The 25,109-nt window shown below is 33.1% G+C and overlaps 1 protein-coding gene across 3 annotated transcripts in view; it reads right to left on the minus strand.

Moving 5' to 3' along the window:
* Positions 1–25,109, minus strand: part of LOC143225148 (telomere length regulation protein TEL2 homolog) — a 109,214-nt gene that overhangs the window by 537 nt on the left and 83,568 nt on the right. For all 3 annotated transcript variants that reach the window (XM_076454035.1, XM_076454036.1, XM_076454037.1), the window contains exons 16-20: positions 23,949–24,037; positions 23,177–23,276; positions 10,995–11,059; positions 9,635–9,750; positions 70–152 (exon numbers count right to left, since the gene is read on the minus strand). In XM_076454035.1, coding sequence (XP_076310150.1) covers positions 70–152; positions 9,635–9,750; positions 10,995–11,059; positions 23,177–23,276; positions 23,949–24,037 — 453 coding nt within the window. The remainder of the gene's footprint in view (positions 1–69; positions 153–9,634; positions 9,751–10,994; positions 11,060–23,176; positions 23,277–23,948; positions 24,038–25,109) is intronic.

Raw genomic sequence — 25,109 nt, forward strand, 5'->3', positions numbered from 1 at the left:
GATGTCTTTTTCAAAACAAAATACATTCTATAAGACAAAAAAAAAAAAAAGCTTGCAAACCTTACTAACCTCTTTGACCATATTAGAAAACAGGACTAAAACATGTCCAGCCCTTCTTCTGCATTCAAGATTAGGATCCTGTTCCACTATATCTGGAACCAAGAAAGTTAAAAAGTATAATAACCTATTATGGCAAATCTAATAATTTACATTTTTGGATCATGTAGAGTGCACTTTACATCAATACTAAAACAGCCATAATGTTAATGTAAAAATGAAAGAATTTTACAATGTAAATAAAATGTTTACTAGCATACTAATGGAAAAATACACAACATAAAATTGTTAAAGGCAGTATATTTAACAATGCTTGGGTGTGTAGAAAATATAAAAATGACAAAATATATCAAAATAACTCATATATCTTTAAGTGTAAGTTTTGTTTGATAAAAATAGAGATCACTAAAAAATGAAAAAGGGTGATAAAGAAATTCATAATCTGAGTTATTAATTTTTCTCAAAAAATAATGTAATACACAAGAGGAGCAAGAATTAATTTTTAGATAAAACAAAAATTGGTAAGTAATTTGAAGATGTATTACAGTGATGTGCTAAAAATATTGTTCTGAAGATAGAATGTTTGTGTATTCTTCATATCATGTCTTCAAGATGTTAAAGTGTGTGTGTTTTCTTATAGCAAAGCCACATCGGACTATCTACCGAGTCCACCAAGGAGAATTGAACCCCTGACTTTAGCGTTGTAAATCCATAGACTTACTGCTGTACCAGCAGGGGACAGATGTTAAAGTAAAAAGAAAGTAAATATCTAAGAATTGATGTTTAAAATAACACAACTGGATGTAACCTCTTGTGATTATTATTAGCCACATACGTATCAATTCTAAATTTTACAGTCCATCCAGTTTCAATTGTATAAAAACTTTACAAAGAAAAAACTACAAAAGCTCAGGTAAATGGCACTGAAGGTCTAAATTTTCACCAAATGTTTAAAATGTTCATGCACATCTACATTTAACTTACAAATGCTTAAACAAAAGAAAATAACAAGACAGTGCACTTTTATATCTTTGAAAAGTAACCCTTTCCAAACTGACAAGTGGCTTTCAAATATCAAGTTTGCACCTTCATGTTAAATTTCAAAATTTAAGTAAAAATAATAATTCTAACTCTGTTTTAACAATTTCTTTCTTAAAAATATTTTAGAATTGTTACTGTCACATATGTTTAGTGTAATCTGCAAAAAAAGAAAAACCTTCAGATAAATATTTTTCTGCACAACTTTCAGTAGAATCTCCTCTAAACAACGTATAAATTGCTGTTTTTTGTTGCCCATTTACAAGCAGAAAATTTTGCTAAGAAACAAATTACCATCCTAGGAAAGCATAATTACTAATGTTTAGTTTCCCACATGATTTTATTTCTTTTTCACAGATTCTATTAGGTGCAACCTACTCTCACAACCTTTTATAATTTTATAGGATGTCACCTAAAAAGCCACTAATGAAGCTTGGCTTTGAGAATAACTACAGCAGGTTTTAAATGCCATAGGAGGGAGGAAAAGATAAACTATTGATGTCAGTGTAAGATGAATAAAGTGGTGTGAAAAATACATTTATTGTTTCCAAACAATGTATTTAAATTTACTGAATGGAATGATTATTTTATATATACATTGATTTCATTCACTGTTATTAAAAATACTGTTACCTAGCCTGTCTTGGTACCATTTAAAAGGTCAAGTTTTAGGTCACTGACAAATTTTGAAGAGCTTATGCACTGCTTTTATACTTTATAGTTAGACTCGGTAATTATTGCCATCAGCAAAATACAGAATCAAATGAAATACATCAGTAAAACACAATTAAGTTGAACAAGATATGAAAAAAGAAACTTTCTTGTAACTAATAAACAAAATGAAACCACATGAGAAAAGGAAGAACTTTTAATGTTTTTTTCTTAATTTGTCTCACAAAAAAGTTAGAAAATTTCATAGAATAACAAATGATAGAAACTTTCAATCAAATTTCATGTTTTTTTTTGTTTTTTTAAGGAGTAACTAAATACTACTTATTAAGTTTGTCCTAAACATCATGCAATTTATTTACTTTACCCTTTACATTGAGAGAAAGTCCAGAAAGGGTAAATAAAAGCTTACAAGAAGAATGAAGTTCACTACTTCTACAAAAGATATAAACAAATGCAACATTTAAGGGAATATTGAAGAAATGAAGTGCTTGAAGTTTACCTATTACTGTAGATAAGATGCCTAAACGATATTCAGTTATAAAACCTGTCAGCATCTGAGAAACATGTGGTTACATACATGTAAGTTATAACTTAGAAAGTGATTTAGTTTTGAAATTGTGATATTTAGTAATTTTGTCTTACAGATGTTCTCCTGTGAGCACATGATACATCTGTAACATTAATTCAACAAACTCTCATTACAGCTATATAAAACATGAACTCTGACAGCCAGGATGAACTGAAAGCATGGAAAATAAGCCTTATGAAAGATTTGTAGAAATGAGAATATAATTCAATGTGAATGCCAAATTAAAAACAAAGTAAATCTGATGGAATACATAAAACTAAGAAAGAAATGTTTAAACCTTTCATACACCACACAAAACTATTCTGAGAATGTGTTTATACCATGAATAAAATATCAATAAACTAAAGATTTCATCTTAAGTGATTTAAAAATATTAATTCTAAAGCCAAAAAGAATGGCTAATTTTAGCATTAATAGCCTGCAATATTATGTTTAGGGATTTTAAAGGAAAATCTAGATTATTAGTATTAAAACGAAATTCAAATAAGTGCTTACTTCTTGATTCTGATGAAGATTTAGCTAATCCATTTAATGAACAATTACCAGGTTTGCTCTACCATTTTAACTATTCAAATATTTTTCTTATTTCATAAGTACATCATTCAGCAGCCTCCACATGCATCTATATGTGCATAAGAATCTTCTGCAATGCAACAGCTCTACAGATTTCTCTTTTCAGAGATTTACATGGATGAAAAAAACGTGGGAATGTCTCCAACTTGAAGCAACTATGTATCTGAATACAATTTCAATACAGATATAAAATAAAATACATTATGTCTTAATAGATAAGACATGTAGTTAGGATCTTCACACTCAACACAGGGAAAATGTTTCAAATAAAGCAAGATACAGCATCATTCTAAAGTGGAAAAAGTAAGAACAGCTCTACCAAAACAAGAGAGGTAGTATTAAAATACATTTTGGGTTTTACTGTTCATGCAGCTATTGAGAACAAGCCCAAGACATGGTAGAATAAGAATGATCAGGAACCTTAGAAAACATTAGATGTGGTACACAATCCAAATACAAATGGCATGCTGAGGCAAATGGCTAATTACAGTAATAACTGCAACAGTTGCAAATGATGAAACAGTGCAAGGGGTGATATTCCACAATACCCTATCGACACTAAAGATGAAGATAAGAATCAAAATTACATAGTAGATACTTAATGTAAAGGTTCCCAAAAGAGAATCAAGTCATGTGGAAAGAAATATCCATGTGTATATATTTATAGATAATGTTACAGGGATGACACATGCATTGTCAGTATATTTCTCTTTTTGAAACATACAATTGTCTATCTGTAAATATTTAATAATTTGTGAAAGAGCATCACTAAAGGCAGATTTCAGCTGCTGATGAAACATCATCATCACCATCAGGGTAAACTAAAATCACCAAAATAATAGAGATAACCTAATCAACAGACAGGTGATGATAGCAATGGATACAATGAACTTGTAGTTCCTTATTAAAACAAACATTCTGGTAGACATAACCCAGTTGCTGATAAAACCAGAAGATTAGGGTAAAGCTCAAGCTTCTAAAACTTAACCAATTAGCACACCTGGGAAGCATGAGCTACATTAATCAATTTTCTCAAAGTAAACAATCTGTCCATGTAATAATAAAAGTCTATTAGAAGAAGGTGAAGTCAAGCAACAAATGAATAGACAATCCTAGTAAAAAAAGTAGTAGTCAGAGCCAGCCCACCATGGACAAATCACAGAAATTTCTATCAGTTTATATGGATAATGATGTCAAGAAAATCATGATAATATCTGTAAAACCTCCAATGTAAAATGACAGGGAATCAAGAACTAATTGATACTGGGCAGATCTATAACAGGTCTCCAGTAACGCATTGGTTTTTGAATAAGAGACAAGAGACAATATAAACACACATAACTCTTTAGAATTATAGTGGTGGCTTCTTTAGTTGTGAATACAGATTTACTGATTTAAATCTTTCACTTGTACATAACCTGAAGTAAGAATAACATGTCACAAATGCAAAAAAAACAATGCAGAGTAGACAAATAATTGCATGAAAGGACAAAAACATGTAACAAAAACGTTTTCTTACAAGAACAGAATAAGAAAGGAAATCTCAGAACATTTTAGCAGGCAGTTCAAAGGAATCAAGATCAATAGCAAAATTTACTTAATATGATGTTCAATGACTGGGAGCAGATCAAGCCAGTTGTTGCACCAGAAAAAGTGACACTGTATGACAATGTGAATACCAAAGTAATCATGTAAGCCTGCTGATAAGAAGCTTTACTATCTTTATGTAAAATAATGGTCATCATGAAAAGACTCTAGTAACACAATACAGATTACAGGGATGAATGAGTTTACTCTATAGTCTTTGAAACAAAGTTACTTATACAGCTACCAAGTGCTAAAGAAGACATGTTGTTGTATGTGTAAATCACAGGTAAAGTTTGCTGATTGGATGGAGCATCTTGTAAACTATTAGAAAAAGTCAAGAAAAACTAAAGTAGGAGACAACACAGGTAAAATATATTGTTTTAAATATATTGTTGGTACTTCAGAAAGTTTAGTTTAAAAAATCAAGACATTTCCTACCATGAATATTTCTACAGATAAAATTAACTACTTACAACTTCGACAATAAAAAACAATAAGTGTTGCCAGTGGGATTTTTTAGGAAAATTTGATTGTTATTTACTTCATAATACAATATTAAATCAGAATAATTACAACTGCTTTAACAAATTTCTCTTAATTTTCTGCCACAAAAAGGTCTGTCTTAACGTAAATTAAAAATATTTAAACCTAGTACTTAGCAATCAACATATAAGAAATGAACACAATATGTTATGACATCATTCTGAAGAAAGGATGCCAAACTAGAATATCACATAAAACAAGAGAGATGTGCAAGTTTCTGGTGTGTGACACAAGTATCTGTCTGAAAGTAATACTTTATGGGAATAATTTTCAAAGTCTGCCAGTGAAGTTTCTTAATTCTATTCTTGATGATTTTGAAAAAAAAGAATTACTACTTGATATTTTTTAAAGTCAAGATTACTAATAATACATCAACAAAAATTTCATTATTCTAATATGACTACATTGTTAATATAAATAATTTCTACAATAAAATTGCACTAATGAGACTGATAAATGATAGTTAAGTATGTTTTCTACCACATGGTAATCATGTTTATTAATTACTCTCCAAACAAAGTATTATAACCAAGTGCACTAAAAGTTTCAATAGGGATATTATAAAACACTGACAACATTAAAATGGTTCAAAGAGAGGTATTCTAAAACACTGATGACATTAAAATGATTCAACAGGGGTATTCTAAAACACTGAGGGCATTAAAAGTTTTCATTTTCCAAAGTTGTATAAATCTTCAGATTCTAATTATTCATTAAGTTCTAACAGTGGGTAAGAGCTGACAGTCAATACTGATAAGTACTATACTAACCCTTATTAAATTCTAGGATCTAGTATTACTTTTAGTACTACATTTAGCATAAATTGATACATTATTGTTTTCAAAAATGTTGAATTACTCTTATACCACAGATGTCTGTCAGAGTATTTATAAAGCAGTTAATGCATATATGATTACTAAAAATAACTTGTTTGGTAAAATTGCTTCTGCTTAACTTCTACCTTTTTAACTACAGTCCAAAACTCAGCCAAATGAGGATAGGAAAAAGGATCATAACAGCAGCAAGTCAACTACAATCCAAAACCCAGCCATCTTGTGAAGGTAGGAAAGAGAATCTTCACCTCAAGTTTATAAGACCAGAGGAGATCTCAGCACTCCTAATATATGAATGAAGAGCAATAAGAAAAACTGACTGAGCAATCCAGAAATCCAACTTTTTGTATTGTAAAGATGTCTCTGTAATGTAAACCATTTTGCTCAAAACCAAACTAATATGAATTGCTACTAGCCAAATAACATGATATAATAAAATCATCAAATGTAAGAGTAAGAACTGTATTAATCAGCAAGTACCACCACCATGGTTCACAGAAGGATGAAAGAAGAACAGTATAATTGAGTGAGGAAATACAGATACCTATAATACATGTGTGAGGACTTATGTTGAACAGTTCAGCTCTTAAGTCCAAAACCTAGCCACTGGGAACCAACATCCATGTGGGGGTAGGAAGAGGGATCCCAACTGAAAGGGTGAACTGCAATTTTGATAGCTCACTCTAAAGCTACCACACCCCCTTAGATAAATCTGTACAGATATGAACCACCAGATTGGAGGACATATCATCATCTACACCAGTAGAAAACCATTGCCTTACTCTCAACTGAACAGTTTTATCATTATATGCATCATCTATCATTATCACGTCCATGATCCTCCACCCCAGTAGCTTGGAACTAAATATAGCAAGAATTCTCATATTCCACTGGCAGAAAAGAGAGAAAGAAAATGTGGTGGAAAGTCCAGAGGAATGACAACACTGGAGACAGTAGAATGGATGACTAAGACAACCTTATTTGAAAAAGCAAACCATATCCAATTTAATCAATCAAAGGCATGAGAGGGATGGGCAACTATCCCTTTCTGCTTTACTTGTGAAGTCCATGAGTGAGTATGGACCAGACTGGGCATATTTATGAAGCAAATACATTATGAGGACAAGCACTTTTGTGGAACAACCCATCTCAACAATGAGTATATTATGGTCATGGAGATTAGAAATAAGCAGTCAACATAGCCTGACAGTGAAAATTTGACAATGAGAAGCATACTTGTTCAAGCATGCACAATTCACCACAGAAAGGGATTCAGAACATAAAAAATGAAAAGTGAAAAGACCCTGAAAAATAAGAAATATAAATATGTATATACAAACAATAACATAACTAGTCCCTGTATCACCAAAGTATGAAGAATAGCTACAGACAAAAAATGATAACCATAAGATGAAAACACAGTGATTCAATACAGATAATGAGATATCAATGTATTTGGGATAGTCCACATGCCTGATTGAAGAATTTCCTCCAAGGAACAACAGAGATGCCAGGAAAAAGGTAAGGTGTTTAAGCTGATAAAAAAACAACAACATCCAAAACAAATTATGGGAAGAAGACAATAAGAATGAATAAGTTAATCAAATTGAAATCCAAACCCAATTAGTTGAGGTGGATGGAAAAAGGTACTTAACAGAGGACGTCTACCAAGGAATGAATAGGCAGAAATGAGCACCATAGAAAGAAGTAATGTGGGTAACATAAGAAAAAAAAAAAACTGAGGATAAAGGTGGGAAATGGAAGGAAGGTGAGATGAAAGAATTAATTTCTTGAGCCACTGAAGTTTTGAAAGGAAAAACGGATTTGGATAAAGAAGAATATCTGGAATAATATATGGTATGCAAAATGTTGATGGTAAATTAAGCCAATCACTGATATCTACAGGTTAATAAGAAAATAAAACAAGTCTTAACGAATAAGTGAAAAATTGAGCACAAAGACAGATTCAAACAGATGTAATGTGAGGTAGTGAAAAACTATATTAATATCCCAATATGGAAGTACTGCAACAAACCACATCTCACCAGAAATTAGATAAAAATCAGACAACAAGACAGAAAATATGAAGAGCTAGATGAAGTGCCAGTGACCAAGGATAATGCAGTAGGGATAGAGTAAGAGGAAGTGGCAATGGAGGGGAAGACTGGAACTAGATAAAATGTGGGAACTACTATTGCTGGAGGAGCAATCAGAAAAACTTGATATGGAGTGGTGTGGATAAATATCACCCTGTGAAGAAGAAAGATGGTAAAATAAACATCTGTTGGTCCAATCTTGACTAAATGCATTGACACCCAGTGCAAGAGGATGAAGAAATGAAGACCAAAACAGAGGTAATTTGATACTGAGCAATGTGGCAAATGCATCCAGGTGAAGACTACACCACTGAAAGTATAGTCACTGGAACATGACACAAAATGATAATAATACCAAGCATGTGGCCCCCAAAAAAGATCCAAAGTCTGATCACAAAGAGGACTAGAACAGGTACTGCCTTGATGATTGAGATAAGCAATGAATATATAAGTGCTGAAATAGATCATGTCCAGATGACTCCTGGCAAAATGAGAAAAATGATCCAGGATGCTTGTATGGTAAGATATTTTGGGCAGAGAACACTAACCTGAAGTTTCCTGATGACCAACCCATCCAGACCTGAAAGAAAGTATCTGTGAGGATATGTAAATCTAGACAAGAGTGAGGAAGCAGAATACATGCTGAGCACAATCTTTGACCAATCACAGAGTGCCTAAAAAAAAAATAAGAGCCTTCAATTGGTCCCACTAAAGATTCCATTGGTTGTGCTGAATCCACTGAAAAGACTTCAATCCAAAGAGATAAAGGTTTCCATGGAAGACCACACATCCGAAAGTGATAAAACCTCACGAGCTGCAAGAGTCTTGACCACCCAACAAAAAATAAACAGGGCCAAAGTAAGCCCAAAAGTAATAAATTACTCCATGATAAATGAACTGAAGAAAGTGTCTTGACTGATGAGATATCAGGATATCAGTTAAGTATTCACAACATCCATCTTGATCAGCCATAAACCTGGAGAAAAAGCCCACCTGGGTGTGAGAAAATACACCATGGTATATTGGGGGAAAATCAAAAACTGATTAAGGTGGGGCAACCTGATCAGAGGCTTCCAGACCTTGGTTTTCTTGGATACTATACACAGGCTATAATAAAAACCTGGAAGAGGATGATTGATGGGTGCAATGGAATGTTAGGCAAAAAAGATCTTTTACTGTCTCAGACAGACATTGACTGATGGTATGTTCCTGAGGCAATGGAAAGAAAAAGGATATCTGAGATAATGGAGTAGGTAAAAGAAAATGGATGACAACTCCCTCAGATAATACTTGAATAACCCACAGACCTTTAGTAAACAGTCACCAAAGGGAAACAAAATCAGTTAAGAGAAACTTTTACAAAAATTATACAAGGATAAAGAAAATTATGAATATGCATTTTTCCATGAGCTTTAAAAGTAAAAAAATAGAAAGATGTAGTATCAGTTTTATCAAACGTTAACTTCATACCATCTCAAAAGATTGTTATGCAAGTAAACTAAATTTGTCAATATATATTTATTTTTGCATAAAAATTTTTCTAATAGAAAATATATAAAACAAAATCTTGGCAACCTCGCAATCAGGAATTAAACATTTTATTAGACATTTTATTTTTGAATTTCTACACTTCTTAAACATTTTACCTTGCAGCCAGCACTGTAGTTCCATGATTTCTGTTTTATTATTGTTTAATAAAATAAAGGATGGGACACTGATGACTGCCATACATAAAGCAAACAGTAAAGCCTCTCTGACAAATCTGTTAATATGAATGAAAGAAAAAAGATATATCAAATCAGTAATGAATATCACAATGTTGTATAACATTTTAATTATAAATCAGTATTATTTTCATCAGAAGAAAAATATATAAAGTTTTAAACAACAAATTCAAATTTACAATATTTTTGCAAAAAACAGTTGAACTAGTTACATAAAAATTAAGTCTTTACATAAAATTATTAAAATATTCTGTAATAATTATAAAAATGTATTAAATAAATATAAATAAATAAAAATTAATGTCATTTTACTAAAAATGTCTCATAACATGTGAATAAGGCCAATTAACAACTTGGCACTACTTTATGCAGATAAACACCTTGCTGCACATAAAAGGTTGCTTAGAACATGATAGTCACAGAAGACTTGATGAATGGGTGGTGGTTGAGAGCTATACTACTTTGTTTGGATAGCTGGATGGGATGATTCATTTCTGGTATAGTTTGTTTTCTGTGCTGTCATTAGTGGCTTTTTACCATATTGGGGGCTGGAATGCTAACTTCAAGAGGTTAAGTTTTCAACTTACTTACTCACAAATGATAGTACCTTATTTCTTGTTCTTATTTTCATTTTATTTCACTTATTTTACTTGGGAGAGCAGTCATCTTCCCACAACTGTCTGCAGGCAGTGAATGGTGATATAGATGTGGAATGTTGTGGATTTGAGCACCAACATCTTGCTCTCCTAATTTCTATTATTTTAATTCATTTTATTTCTTTATGTGAGACTGGTGAATGGAGGTTAAGACTGACAGACAGTGCATGTCACCTGCTGGTACAGCATTAAGTCTATGGACTTCCAACACTAAATTCAGGGGTTCAATTCCCCTCGGTGGACTCAGCACATAGCCTGATGTGCTTTGCTACAAGAAAGCACACACACACAGACAGTGCATCCCCACCTCAATGTGAGTCTTACTTCTTCAATCACCTCCAAAACCAAGGGGTACATTCTATATTCCACATTAATGCTTGTACCCAGGGATCCTTTCAATTGGTGCAGCATTTTTATTTTGTTTTGGCTTGTTTTTGGTTGTAACAAACTAACATTAGTCAGACGTTTGTATTAATATTCTCTTCATATACATATATACTGTAAAATATAAACTTACATTTATTTTTAAAGCTAGCATTGAAAGTACTAGAAAAATTTAAGTTATAAAATGATGAGCTACCATCCTTTTTTCTGTCTGAAACTAGTTGCTCAAAAATAAAACTTACTTCTCAGTGTGATATCTGAGGACCCATATAAATTCCAAAAGAGATGAACTCATCTGTTTAGCTATCTGAGGATAAAATAAGAAAAACAAAATTAAGTTTTCATAATTCATATGCATCTAATACTTTATTTACTAGAATGAAATAACCGTTTTTATACACCACCACATAACTAGAAACACTTCTGACAAAGGTGGGATTACAGGGTAGGGCAGGAGAGCAGTTGCTCCTTCCCCCATATTTATTTCTTCTGTGGGATATGGTGTACATGCAATATTCACAATGATTTGCAATTAAAATTCAAATCCTCATTGGAGCCAGGAACCATTTTTAGAAACCACAAAATGTGGAAGATTTGAATGTATGTGTATGACCAGTTGTAGGTCCCACACAACTCTTGTGCATTTAAGAGACATATTCTAAGGCAACAATATATATATAAACACAATGTTTGGTAGAAAAGGCACTTAAACAATGATGTTGTTTCAAAACCCATTATCTCAAACTTTCTCACAGTTGTAAATATCCAGTGAAAGCTTTTGGTTCTGCACTTCTCAGTGAAATTTTGACCTTTCTGAAACCAAATTGACAAAATGTTTAAAATCTTCACTTCAGCTATAATAGACAGACTAAAAACTTGGACTTTATGAGTATCTGTCCACCTCAGTTAACTTAGTCATATTTTTTTTTTGTTTCCTAAGGCACCCTAAAACCACAATGAAAGACCACATTAGGTTTGGAGAAAACATTGAAACTTCCATTATGTAGCCAAAACTCTACAGCCTACATTATATAAGAGGTAATTTGATTACACAAGGCCTAGAACAACTACAGTTAAAAGCCTCCAATTCCTTATCAGGAGTTCTAAGAAGCAGCACTTGCATCTGCCTTGCCCACTACACATTACAGAAAATAACCTATTTACAAATACTATGCCAGGCCAAGACTGTTAATTAGATAGAAGCTTAACATAGACCATGTACAAACAGGATAACAAATGGTGAGGCTGGGACCAAACTAAGTTTTTTTTTTATTTTGTATAATTCTATAAATGCTTTGAGGCCAACTTTTCAAATCTCATTATATAGTCTCAGAACTGTATAAAGTAATTTGAATCAATAAAATGTACCTTGAAAATGTATCAATAATACCTTATCCAGAGTTATCTCCAGAAAAAAACATCTTACAATCCACAAACATGACATGGTCATCCTAAGGTCACTGCTTAGAAAACAGGATGGCTGAAAGTAGGGGCTCAATTTTATTTTTACTTGCTAACCATAATACACACAATGTTATCAGTACATTCATACCAAAGTTTGACAAAGGAAACAACATATGATAAAACTTGAGACAAGAAATGTCTGAGGTAATTACTGCATGCTTTTAATAAGTTTTGATTCACTGTCAATGCAAATAATATTTACATGATGTGAGATTATGTTTAAACCAAGAAGAGTGTTTGACATATGTATGAAGTAGTGGTGCACACAAAAGCCTCTTTAAGAAAGTAAAAGCATAAAAGTGAAAATTTGGTTAAATAAACTATGGAAAATTTACACTTTGACAGTTTCTTTTAACCTATCATCTACACTTAGATCAATGTTTCAAGGGTGATCTGTGGCTGAATAATATTTTGTTAATAATTGTAACCTACAACAAATGATATCAGGTTCAAATTATGCTTTGCCTCATTCCAAGGCATAACTAGTTTGTTGTTGCTGATTTTACCCATAAAGTGAAAAAGCACTGCTTAATCTGTTGATATATGCTTGAACTGGAACTCAATCTATGCTAGATTATCATATGTCATTACCATCAATTTAACGTCATGAGAAATTATTACATGCAAAGCAGTACAGCACTTTTTAGTAAACACAACTTAGAATGTTATAACTGCTCTCCTAGAGATACCAATGGGATCCACAACTTATTTGATCATTTCATTTAAGCAATTAAGCAATATTTCAAGCTGGATATATCAGCAAACTAAAGGCACAAGTTTAAAGCCTGAGAATACAATGACAGAAATACCATGAAGCAGTGTGCACATAATGACAAATGTTTCCACTTCTTTTGTATTACTGCACTAGGTATGATAAATAACATACACTATTTTTGGTATGTGGGAAGATAACATATACTCATGCTAGTTATATGGTAAATAGCTCACTAGGGCATGAGTTACCTATCAAAAGAGGAGTCAGTCACCTATCTTAATTATTAGTGCACAGGAAAGCATAGAGATACTGCTAGATATGCTAAATGGGCTTGGGATGAATTACATTATTCAAGACAAGATATTTCATTCATCCCAAATATGGGTACCAGTGTTAGTACACTGAAAGTAGTATTACTTTAAGTGTAGAAGATATAAATGTCTTACAGCATAGGTAAGATGAATATTGTTGCTCCAAGACAAAGAATTGGTTCAGTTGTAGTATTTCTCAAGCATTTTTACCACTACTGATCTGGAAGGGAATTTATTATGAAACCAAATCATAAGCCACTAAAATGGCTTATAGTTCTTGAGAAATTAGAGAGTATGATTATATATGTACATTACATAACAACAATGCAGAAGTATAGTTTCAATGTACAGCACCAACTAGGTTAATAGTATAGAACTGTAGATAGGCAACAGTTGTTCAGTTGTACACTGCCCTGGAGATCATGTTGTTGTGAAACCTCATGTCATTACCATGATGAAGAACTACAAAAGTAAATAGGATTATATGAACAGTTACACAATCTAATGACTAAGAAGAGAAGATAAAATACCCAGATTTTGCTCAGATAATACATAATATGATGTGCAACCATCAAAGATATCTATGAATGTAGTATGAAAGCATGCAACTTCTATCAGCTGTTTGATAGCACATGCTTTAGTAATGCCACAACTTGTGCAAATGCAGTACCCAACTTAAAATGAAGCTAGAGGTTTTGATTCTCCAAACGAGAATTAGAAGAAATCAGGGAGGGTGTTGAAATCCAATGTATCCATATAGATGATTTTTCTGGCTGCATTCATACAAAAGGTTTAGTTATTGTGTAATCACTGCACTACTTGTAGCTCACACAATAAATTTTACAAGCCAAGAAAAACTCTGTGAGTTCTACCTTACAAAGAATAGCTCTGGAGATCATTAGTTCCTTCCCCAAAACTGCCAGTGGTTATTAATACATTATGATGAAACAAAACTGTTGCACAAAGTGAAAAGCAGCATTGACAAAAACAGCTTCTGACAAATTAGCTGAGTAGTGGATAGATTGCTTTGGAGACCTGAGGAGATGAATAGTGATTAAGAAGCTAACTTTAGCAGTGAGCTGTTTGTCAACTTGTAAGAGACACTGGGTATGGTGAAAACTCCACTTTCATCTTATAATTCTCAGTCTGATGGTTTGGTGAGCAGATCAACTAAAGTATGAAGTACATTCTTTCCAAAATTTACACTTGAGCAGGATTATTACTTTCTAAATATAATGATGGTGTACAAAAAAACAAGGCAACAGTAATCTACTTGTTCTCCAAACACATTAGTCTTTGGTAAATGAGTGTTGTTCCTAACATATATCATAAAACTTAATACTAGGTACAGAACCACCAGTATCAACAAGAATATAGAGTGACTATCTTCCATACTAATCAGTGCTTTGGAGTTTGCACATCAAAAAATTGGAAAGATGATCAAAGTGAAAGAAAATATGCATTTTGAAATGGTGCAAAAATATCATTTGAAGTAAGGAGACTGAATTTGGCATACACTGGCTGCAAGTAAACCTCTGAAATACTCACCTAACCATGTAGCAGAGTGAACAAGTTGAGGTTCACAAAAATGATTCAATAGTAAAAATAAAATTCCACTACTGAACCTTCCCCAATCATGTGTAACAATAGAAAAGAGGAGGATCCAACAGATCCTCTACAGACATTCCTCTACAGTTACAATAGTTATGTGATCTGCAGCCCATACAGATCAACAACTGAAAGACAGTTGTAATTTTTACATTCTAAGCTATCTAGTGGAGTTCTGTGGCAAAAATATTCACTGTATATTTCATGTTAACCACATTAATGAAACAGTTAGTGATGCCTAGAACACTGATAAAACTGTAGAATACATTTTAAAAGACTTATTATTTTAAAATATAAAGTTGAGAGAAAAACACACCCTCAAATATATATAACATGTCACCTCATCAAGTGACAGTTATGATTTTATGTTATAATCTTCTTGATATGTGATAATCAAAAGAATAAATAAAGAACTGGAAGCAAATAGTATAAAGTATAAAAACAGAACACCAGAGGATGATATTCATGTCATTCATGACACCACCACACTAGAAAGGACTGTGTAACAGGAATTAATGACTTTATAGCCTCTGAAAAATTTTTAGTAAGTTCAATTGTTTACTTTTATTTTGTGTTAGTAAAACTGGTCAAGTAAATTCACAGAAGGTGGCACAGCACAGTGAATGGTAAGACAAAACATAAGTCTGACAATTAAAGCATGATTAATTGCAATTCATTTCTTACTAATCAGTGTAAGTTCATCATCAAATTAAACTGACAGAAGGAATATAAAATCATCCTTCAGTGAAACTGCCAAAAGCAAATATAAATTCATCATCAAGTGAAACTGCTACAAGCAATATAAGATCACCATCTAGTGAAACTGATAGAAGTGATAAAAGCTCCTCATCAAGTGAAACTGTTACATGTGATATAAGCTCACCATCCAGGTAAACTACTAGATATAAGCTCACCATCCAGGTAAACTACTAGATATAAGCTTACCATCCAGTAAAACTATTAGAAGAGATAAATGTTCATCATCCAGTAAAACTATTAGAAGAGATAAATGTTCATCATCCAGTAAAACTGCTATAAAAGTAATATAAGCTCATCATTCAGTGCACCTGATGTAAGCTGTGCCAGACACAACCATAAGAGCAGCTTTCATATCTAAATGAGTTCACGATGCTGAAACAACCACACACAGGAATTCACACTAAGGTGTCTAAGCATTGGTCTGATTTTTTTCATTTGCTCCAGTTTTTTTATATTCCACTCAGTTGCCCTTTACAATATTTGCCTCATGATACTCTCTCATTATGCCAACACACCCTCTATCCTGGTATTATACATAAGCACCTCATCCTGATAATGTAACCACGTTTTTGAGACTTATGCTGGCTTTTAGTGCAGAGACAGGGTGGGAGAGTGTCAGCAAAGGTAAGTATTAATGGAAATACATTTTCAGTTTAGGAAAACGTCAACCTTCAAAACATATTTATCATCTGCTCACAATAAAACTGCAATTCTCCACTGTAAGGTGAGGAGGCCATTGCAGGCATGATCCAGATATAAAGCATTTGCATAGAATAGTGTTATACCAAGATGAAAGTTGCACACATAGTAAGTGAACCACACTATATCAAGAACAAGTACGCTCTTCACCCAGAACATAAATCCTGTAATAAGAGTTGAATAGTACATGAGTATTCATCACTACTGGCTAGCCCCAACCAAACAGCCAAGGTTCCACAACTCAGGATTAGAATTAAGGTGTTGTTGGGTAGGGATATTGGGCTGCAACATTATATCACCCATAAGTAATGTCTAAAAATGTAATACTAAAAGTGCATCACAAGTTCTGTCTTTGTAGAAAGTTTTAATGATTAAAATATGTAGTAGGACATGTATAAAAATGTTTAGACAAATGGAAGAAACTAACCCAACTCCACTTTTTCACATCATTAATCAAATAAACCCATATGAAGATAGATGTGTCTGAGGAGCACATTAGGCATGTAATGCTTTGAGTTTAAAAAAGGCAGTAGTGCAGCAGAAACTACAAAAAACATTCAAGGTGTTTATGGTGCAGAGCCTTTCAATGAAAGAAAATGTCGAAGGTGGTTTCAGAAGTTCAGATCAGGTGACTACATCTTAAGTCGTTCTGTCGAGTTTAATGATAAATTGCTGCTGGCTGCACTTAATGAAGATCGTGCTGTAACAGTTGAAGAACTAGCACAGAAGCTTAATTCAACCCATTCAACAGTTCACTGTCATGAAACAGCTTGGAAAGGTGTCAAAATTTGGAAAATGTTTACCCCATGATTTGACAGAAGCCAACCTTAGAGCAAAAGTGGATATTTGCACTTCTCTGCACTCTCATGAATGTAACTCACCTTTTTTGGACAGGTTAGTGACTGTAGATGAGAAAAAATATATTATAAAAATGTTAAGCATTGCAGACAAAGGCTCAGTGCAGGTAAATTAGCTAAAGCACAGCCTAAAATAAACCTCCACTCTAGGAAAGTTTTGTTAAGCATTTGGTGTGATCCATTTCAATTTGCTGCCACTCAATGTAACGATTACATCAGACTTCTACTGTCAACAGTTAAAGAGCTTGAATGTTGCACTGAAAAAAAAGAGGCTTGCTTTGATCAATCATAAAGGTGTTGTGTTACACCAGGATAATGCATGGCTCCATACAGCAAGGAGAACATCTGCAAAGATTGTAGAGTTAGACTGGAAAAAACTTCCACATTCTTCTTATTCTCCAGACCTTGCCCCATCTGATTATCATCTATTCCAAAGTTTGCAGAACAATCTTAATGGAAAAGAGCTTGTTACACATGAAGATGTTAAAACTACCCTCTACACATTCTTTTCCTACAAACCCCAAGAATTTTACAGAAGTAGCATTCAGAAGTTTCTAAATAGTTGGTAGGAAGTAATTAAAAATAATGGAACATATGTTATTAACTAAATAACATTAAAAGCACTTGAAATCCTTTCTATTTTTCTGAATCTAAAATTAAACATTACTTAAGGGATAACCTGATATACTTTTGATGGTATGCCAATCTGTAGCCACATAGTGAGTGATGTGTTCCAAACTATCAGAATCATAATACAAAAGTAAGTAATGCTGAAGCAGACAAATTTTCTCCTCCATCTGAAGAAGCCAAAAATTATGATAATTCATTTTCAGTCCTCAACTAAACGGGCAAGAAACCTTCCATTTACCCCCAAAATTATAGAAAAATCATAGAATACTGTGCTCAACCAAGAACATAGGATGGGACCACTCTGCATTTGGAATTACATGAAGATAGTGGATCTCCTTCCATGACAATATACTAAACCAATATTAATCAAAAGAAGGGCCATGCACACTCCTACCAAATACTGAGGATCCCCTTTAGCTTTACTCATTGTACACAAGTGTAGGTCCAGCATAAAACAGTAATACAATCTGATGAGCTCCTACATGGTCTTACGGAATGCCCAATTTTCACAGAGCCCAATGCAACTGATAGTACGTATAGTTATGTTGGTTGCTAGAGCAGAACTTGATTAATAAATCATAACTGTCTCAGCATTTACCACAGGGTGGGATCCATAGAAAAAAAAAGGTTAGGGGCTGTGGAAAGTAGAGATAAAAGGAGGAGGAAAAAAAAATACTGACTCTTCCTTATGATCTAGTGATGTGGTCAAAACAACCACAGGGGGTATACAAAAACCCTCGAAAGAAGAAACTCAAAGACCATATAAATAATGGGAGAAAAATGTGTTGAAAGAAGTCCACATATCAGCCCACATGATGTCCTCCAGTGGGCAATTCACTTAGGCAGCTAATGACATATAACTGTGACAAATCTGATGAGATGTAACTCACAGAAGTTTTCTGTCCTGTAAAGAAGAATTGGAATAAGCAATATAGATCAATTTGTGAAGTCATCTTGTCAAACTAATTAGGGATAAATCTTGGGAAACTGAAGGATCCAAGTGAATGAAGACTCAATTTTTAGCACCTTGAAAGGAATTAGCAGGAACCACATAACACCTCATGACTCTGACAGTACATTACAATCTGGGTCCTATATCTGGGTCCTATATCCTTACTGGCTGTCATTCTTAGGAAGAAAAGACATCAGGGTGGCAGGAGATAAATGATGTAATAAATAAGTGTCCTTAGCACTACCAAACTATTCTGACAACAAAAAATATATTTTGAGGGAAAGGTGATACATGGTACATGAGACCAAAGGCTCAAATGGAAGTCAAAGTAAAGCATGTAATACCACTTTAATATTCCAGTTGGGTAATAGAAAGGCTATATATCACTGTAGATTCAAATACCTGGCTGTCATTCTTAGGAAGAAAAGACATCAGGGTGGAGCAGGACATAAATGATGTAATAAATAAGTGTCCTTAGCACAGGTAGTACCAAACTATTCTGACAACAAAAAATATTTTTTGAGGAAAGGTGATACATGGTACATGAGACCAAAGGCTCAAATGGAAGTCAAAGTAAAGCATGTAATACCACTTTAATATTCCAGTTGGGTAATAGAAAAGGCTATATATCACTGCAGATTCAAATACTTTCTTATGTTTAGAATATTGGAATAAAGTTAATAAAGCTGCCTTACATAAAGGGACAGTAGACCTTTGTAAAAAAGCCAGGTCATAAAATGAGATATGATGGGCACATATAGATGAAATGGGTTTAATTTCCTCATGAAACACCACTGGCAATAAGTGTGCCACTTCCATTGATAAATGCCCATTGTGAGTCTATGGATTACAACAAATACACAAACTCTTTAGAAGTTATACCCTGAGGCCATGTGAAGGATCCCACATTGATACATGAATTTTGAGTGTGAGAGAATTTCTGGGTGTAGAATGTTGGATTGAGGTTGCCTCAACAGAGATATCCAAAGAGAAGTGGCAGAAGTGGATACTCTTGAAGATACTATAGAAGAGAAAGCCATAGTTGGGGCAGCCAACCTACAGTTACCAACTGTATTTGATAAGTCAAGGATCAAATCATAACCAGACAAATTGGGTATAATGTATACATATGCAGTGCTGTCCAATTTTCATTTAATGTATCTATAGCCAAAGCCAGAGGATAAGGTACCAGGATCAAAACATCTATGGTTGAGAGTTCCAATGAGTGGCAAATGTGTTGATCAACAGAGTCCTAAAATGAAAGCAAATCCACCAGAAAACCTAGCAATGAAGCATCCATTCAATCTGGAGAACTTGGTTGTTTTGAGATAGGTGATCTATTATTATTAGTGTCACTCCTGGAACATGACAAGCCAGAAGGCTGATATAATTGAAGTGAGCCCAGTAGGGAATATCCAAAGTTTGAAAACAATAATGCCAAGAATGAGTGCCACCTTGATGGGAAGTGTAAGAGAACACTGTGGAATTATCAGAATGAGTGTAACAATTTTCCCCTTCAACAGATTAAGACTTTGCACAATTGCTCATTAAATGGCATAAAGTTCTAAATATGTGGAAAGAAGATTTGACTTCCGTCCATAGACTCTGAAATTTTTGGGCATCAGCGCATACTTCCCATCCTTAAAGAAATTAAGTTGAGAAGAGGATGTAGTACAGGAACCCTGATGGTAGTGTTGGTCTGATCCAACCATCACTCAAAATCTAAGATGTTTCTCCTGATTAAGTAGACTGGATAATCTAGTAGATTGCAGTTCATGATCCATTGGATACTCATTGGCAAATGAAGGAATTACATGTGTATTCATCCCAAAGGAATCAGAGATTTAAGAGATGCCCACAACCCCCAAAAGAAAAAGAACTATCTGGGAGAAGGAGATATTAGTTATAGTCTGACTGCCTGTTTCACACTCTGGAGGTGGATGGAAGTCAGCTGAGCCTGGCTTAAAAATGTGTTGAAAAAGTTACCAGATGGACAATATATTGATATGGTAACAAAGCCAGCCTTGAGATCTTTTGAAAAAATAATTTGGGTGTGTTCTTCTGCCAACTACAAGATGATGGCAGAAATAATGAGTCATTCATACAATTGTGTATGTACAAGCCCAAAGCATGACAGTGATAAGGAGAAGCTTGTACAACTCTGTAGGAGACATATGATGCAAATAAAAGCATATAGGGCAGACCCCTAAATTGCAGAACTTGTCTCTTGTGCATAAAATGCAGATAGTGGTAAGACTGGTAAGATAACTTTGGTATGAGAATGTGGAGATATGCATTGGTAACATTGAACCTGGTAATCTACAGACTCAGTGAAAAATGCCAATGTAGATTGAGAAAGGACTCTAATGTGAACCTGGGAGTACCTAAAAATTAGTTGAGATGAGAAAAATCTAATGCTTGGCCACTAATCTTCCTTTTTCATGGGCACAACATATAAATGCAAGTAAAATCCAGGAAGAATGGATCAATTCTCTATTGCCACTTTGACCAATCATTCTTTGTTAGCCTCGAAATGAAATTTCATGCTCTGTGAATCTGTTGGGGTTAGAAATATCTGGTTGTGAGGAGAATGGTGATGGGGAAGTGAGCTGAATGACCAACTCACATTCCAGAACCTGAAGTACCCATGGATCTCTTGTAAAGAAACTTCAGGTTTCCCTAAAATGTTGTAACCTCACTCCCTCAGATCCCACCCACACCAGGTAGTCACCCATGCCATTAGTGTCAGTCTAGTTGAGGGAGGATGGAATCTATATTAAATATTAACAGATCAAAGAGCACAAGCCAGGATCAGGAGACACAACAAGCAGTCATGCCATGACTTCCAGCAGAATGCAAATGGTCGACATCAATTTGTGATTCCAATGTCTTTGGAATACCCATAAATAAAGGGTCAAGAAAAGGATCATTATGTAATTCACAGAAGACTACAACAAATAGACAAACTCCCTCAAAAAGGCATCTCTACCCAATAAACCCCAACAACTTGGAAACCAGGAAACCAAAAAAAGAACAGAAATTGACAATCTTATAAAGGTAGAAGTTAGCAAAGGAGCCAAAATCGTCCTTACATTGATGTGGGAAACTTCAATAAGCTTCCAACAAAATTTAAAGGAAAAGAAATATCTCAGAACAGTAGTGAGGGTCAAACAGATTCAAGAAAATTAAGATTATTCAAAGTGATCACATGGTCCAGTCTGGAATGCTACATATCCAGAAGGGGATGAGTTTTTGAGAACTAAATATATGTCCTCCTGGTTGTGGTAAGTTAAAACACACTGTTCAGACAAACGTGTGGGAAAAAAGATACAGATGCAAACCATCATTGTACTTGCTAAAGTCATGCAAAAAACAAAAAAAGTTCCAAGTTGTCTTGTGCAGTAAGGCCTGTAAAAGGACTGCCAAAAGTTCAAGAACAATTGAAGATATTCCACTAATTAGTACATCTCTTCTTAAAAATTTTAGGAAGTCTGCATACCATACTGCCATTCTTGACCAAAAAGAATGGGAGTGGACAAAAAAGAATAATATATGATTGCATTCTAGACAAAACTACTTGAAGCTGCAAGTTTCATGAACTAGTTCACTTCATTTGCAAGATACAATGTCAACCACCATGCAAGAGTAAAGTGGTCAATTTGAAATTTACAAAGAATGTGGAACAAAATAAAATTAAAGGATTAGCTGATAAAGGTGGCAAGTAAAGACAAATTTAAAGAAGTTTTTTTGTCTAGTTCTATTAATTCATTTACTTGATTTTAAAAAACTGTTCCCAGAAAGTTATTCTCCTCAAAACTATACCTTTTATATTTTTAAGATATTATATAGAACTTTTAGTATTTCTGTGCTGTACAGTTTTAGCCACATTTCCTAAATTAAATGTGTCTAAATTAAACTTTCAAAAAGGGTGAGATGTAGTTTTTTGCAAAACCTATTTCTAAACACAAGATATGTTAATTGGTTGACAATCCTGCAACACAGAATTGGAAACTATTTGAAAACATGTTTGGGAAGTCAAACATCAGTTTAAAAAAAAAGTGAGTTGATATAATATTGCTAAAACAAACATAGGATCATAAAATTAATATTAGAAAGACCTTTTACTTTGCTATTTTCTGATGCTTTAAAGTATTAAAAAATGTAAAATCGACACACAAATCACAAAGTATTAAATGCAGTATTAATTAGAAGTTAAATAACAATAAAAGAATTATAAAAAAATATTAAATTAAAAAGATAACATTATCATGTATTGTAGAAATATTTCAATTCAGTACTAAAATTACAATGATTATTATTTACTCAAAATAGAGATGCAAAAAACTTTGAAAGATGTGTCATTAGGAAATTAAAAGTATATAAATGTATAAATGAAAAAAACAGCTTCTAAAAGCTTGTTTTTACTTACTGTGGTATTTGATGCAGAATGCATTACCACACCAAGGGTATATAAAAGTCTACCAAGAACATAGCAGTCTTCTCCCAGTAAATCAAAAGTGTTTTCTTTCCTGTTTCAGCCAAAGGAATATAAAGCTATCATATTTGACAATAATAACCTGACTAAACAGCACAATCATTTTAATAATTTTAATTGATGAGAAAAAAATGTTACAATATATATTTTTGTGCAGTGTAAATCTACTCCCATAAATTATGATTAAAAAAATCAGAATGGTGATAATAACTATGGAGTTTTGAGTCCATTTTAATTCAAGAGATTCAGGTGTATAAAAGACTGGTATGCTATTGAAACTTTCAACAAAGCTTAGAGGGCAAATTAAGGTCAAGACAGCTCTGAGTGAGAAAAGGTAGTACTGTTTCAGAAGTAAGTTTTATAGACTTGTTTCTCATTCTAAATTCCTTAAATATTTGCATATTGGAAGACATTTACTTAAAACATTTCATGAAAGTGACTTTTATCTATTACTTTCTACCATTTTTGTTTAAAATATATCATCTTAATTCTAGTAGTATCAATAACTTAAAATCAGTAGCTCTAAACATTTTTCAACGTATTTCCATAATTCTCATAGAACTGTAAAGGAAAGAGTTAACTCTCTACTGCAAATTATTGAAATTAATGTATCCAAGCATTCAAACTACATAAAACTTTAATATTATGGCTTAAACAATTACATAGTAATATCTCATTTTCACAAAAAAAAAAACAATCTCTGTACCTGTCATAAAAGTGAAGCAAAGGGAAAAAGAAATAACCAGCAACATCAGCAAACTTGTTTCCCTTTCCTTGTGGTGCTATTTTATTCCCCTGAAACCAAACAAATATCCATACAACATCAGCAATGCAAGATTGAACAAAATGATAAAATGAATTCAAAATTCTTAAGTTTATAGAATGATATCACATTCTCAAATAAAATGAGAATTTTTATGATATAATGTATAAGCTTATTATAAGAAAGAACATTTTAAGGTATTATTACAAATGATCCACAGATCTCACTATTTTAAGAATTTCCAAAATTTAGCTTCTTTCTAGACAAACAAAAACAACATTTTTTGAAACAAAATTCATTATTTTTTACACAAACATTACTTGAAAAAATCTTGGATATTATTGCTCTTTCATTATGGTATACAGTTTGTGGTAGCTAGTGAGCTATATTTTGGCACATGAACTATATTTTTGTAGTCTTATGGTTGTTTATTCTTAGACTTGCTATAATGAAACTATTTTTTATGCCTATCTTAAAACAACATATATAGGTGCCCTAGTAATTATGATCAGTGCATAATGTAGTGGCTTTCTGTACATTGAAAGATTATAATACCCAAATCATCATTTCTGAAAAACTAGTTAGACATCTTTATTACAGGTAAACATATTATAAAATTAGTCTTGCAATGACCAATACACAATGTTTTTAAATGTTAAGAGATACCTTGTAACTAAAATAGTAGTAATTTCTTTTCAGGTATGCTGTGCTATTATTTTAGTAGAAAAAACAACATAAATCCCAACATTTCTGGCAAAATGAAAAGTAAAATCTTTATAATTAAAATTAGTTACAACCAATTACGTTCAGTAACACAGATAGTGGGAGAGTTTTAAAAACAATGTGAGGAAACAGTGGGAGAAAAGCAAATTGTAAATGAAAGATTACTGAAGTTAAATAAGTATTCCAGTATGACATGTTGGTTGGTCCATTGTCTCTACTTATGCACATAAGTCTGTTTTTAATCATATAAATACTCTCACTTAAGTTCCTTGGTACTTGTTTGCACATTTCTTAAGATCTTCATGATTACCATCACAGTTCTAGAAATGTTCAAATATAGTAGAGGACATAGTGTTACCATGTTTATGCCATACTGGTGTT

This window comes from Tachypleus tridentatus, chromosome 9 (assembly GCF_004210375.1).
Source record: "Tachypleus tridentatus isolate NWPU-2018 chromosome 9, ASM421037v1, whole genome shotgun sequence".
Taxonomy (NCBI): domain Eukaryota; kingdom Metazoa; phylum Arthropoda; class Merostomata; order Xiphosura; family Limulidae; genus Tachypleus; species Tachypleus tridentatus.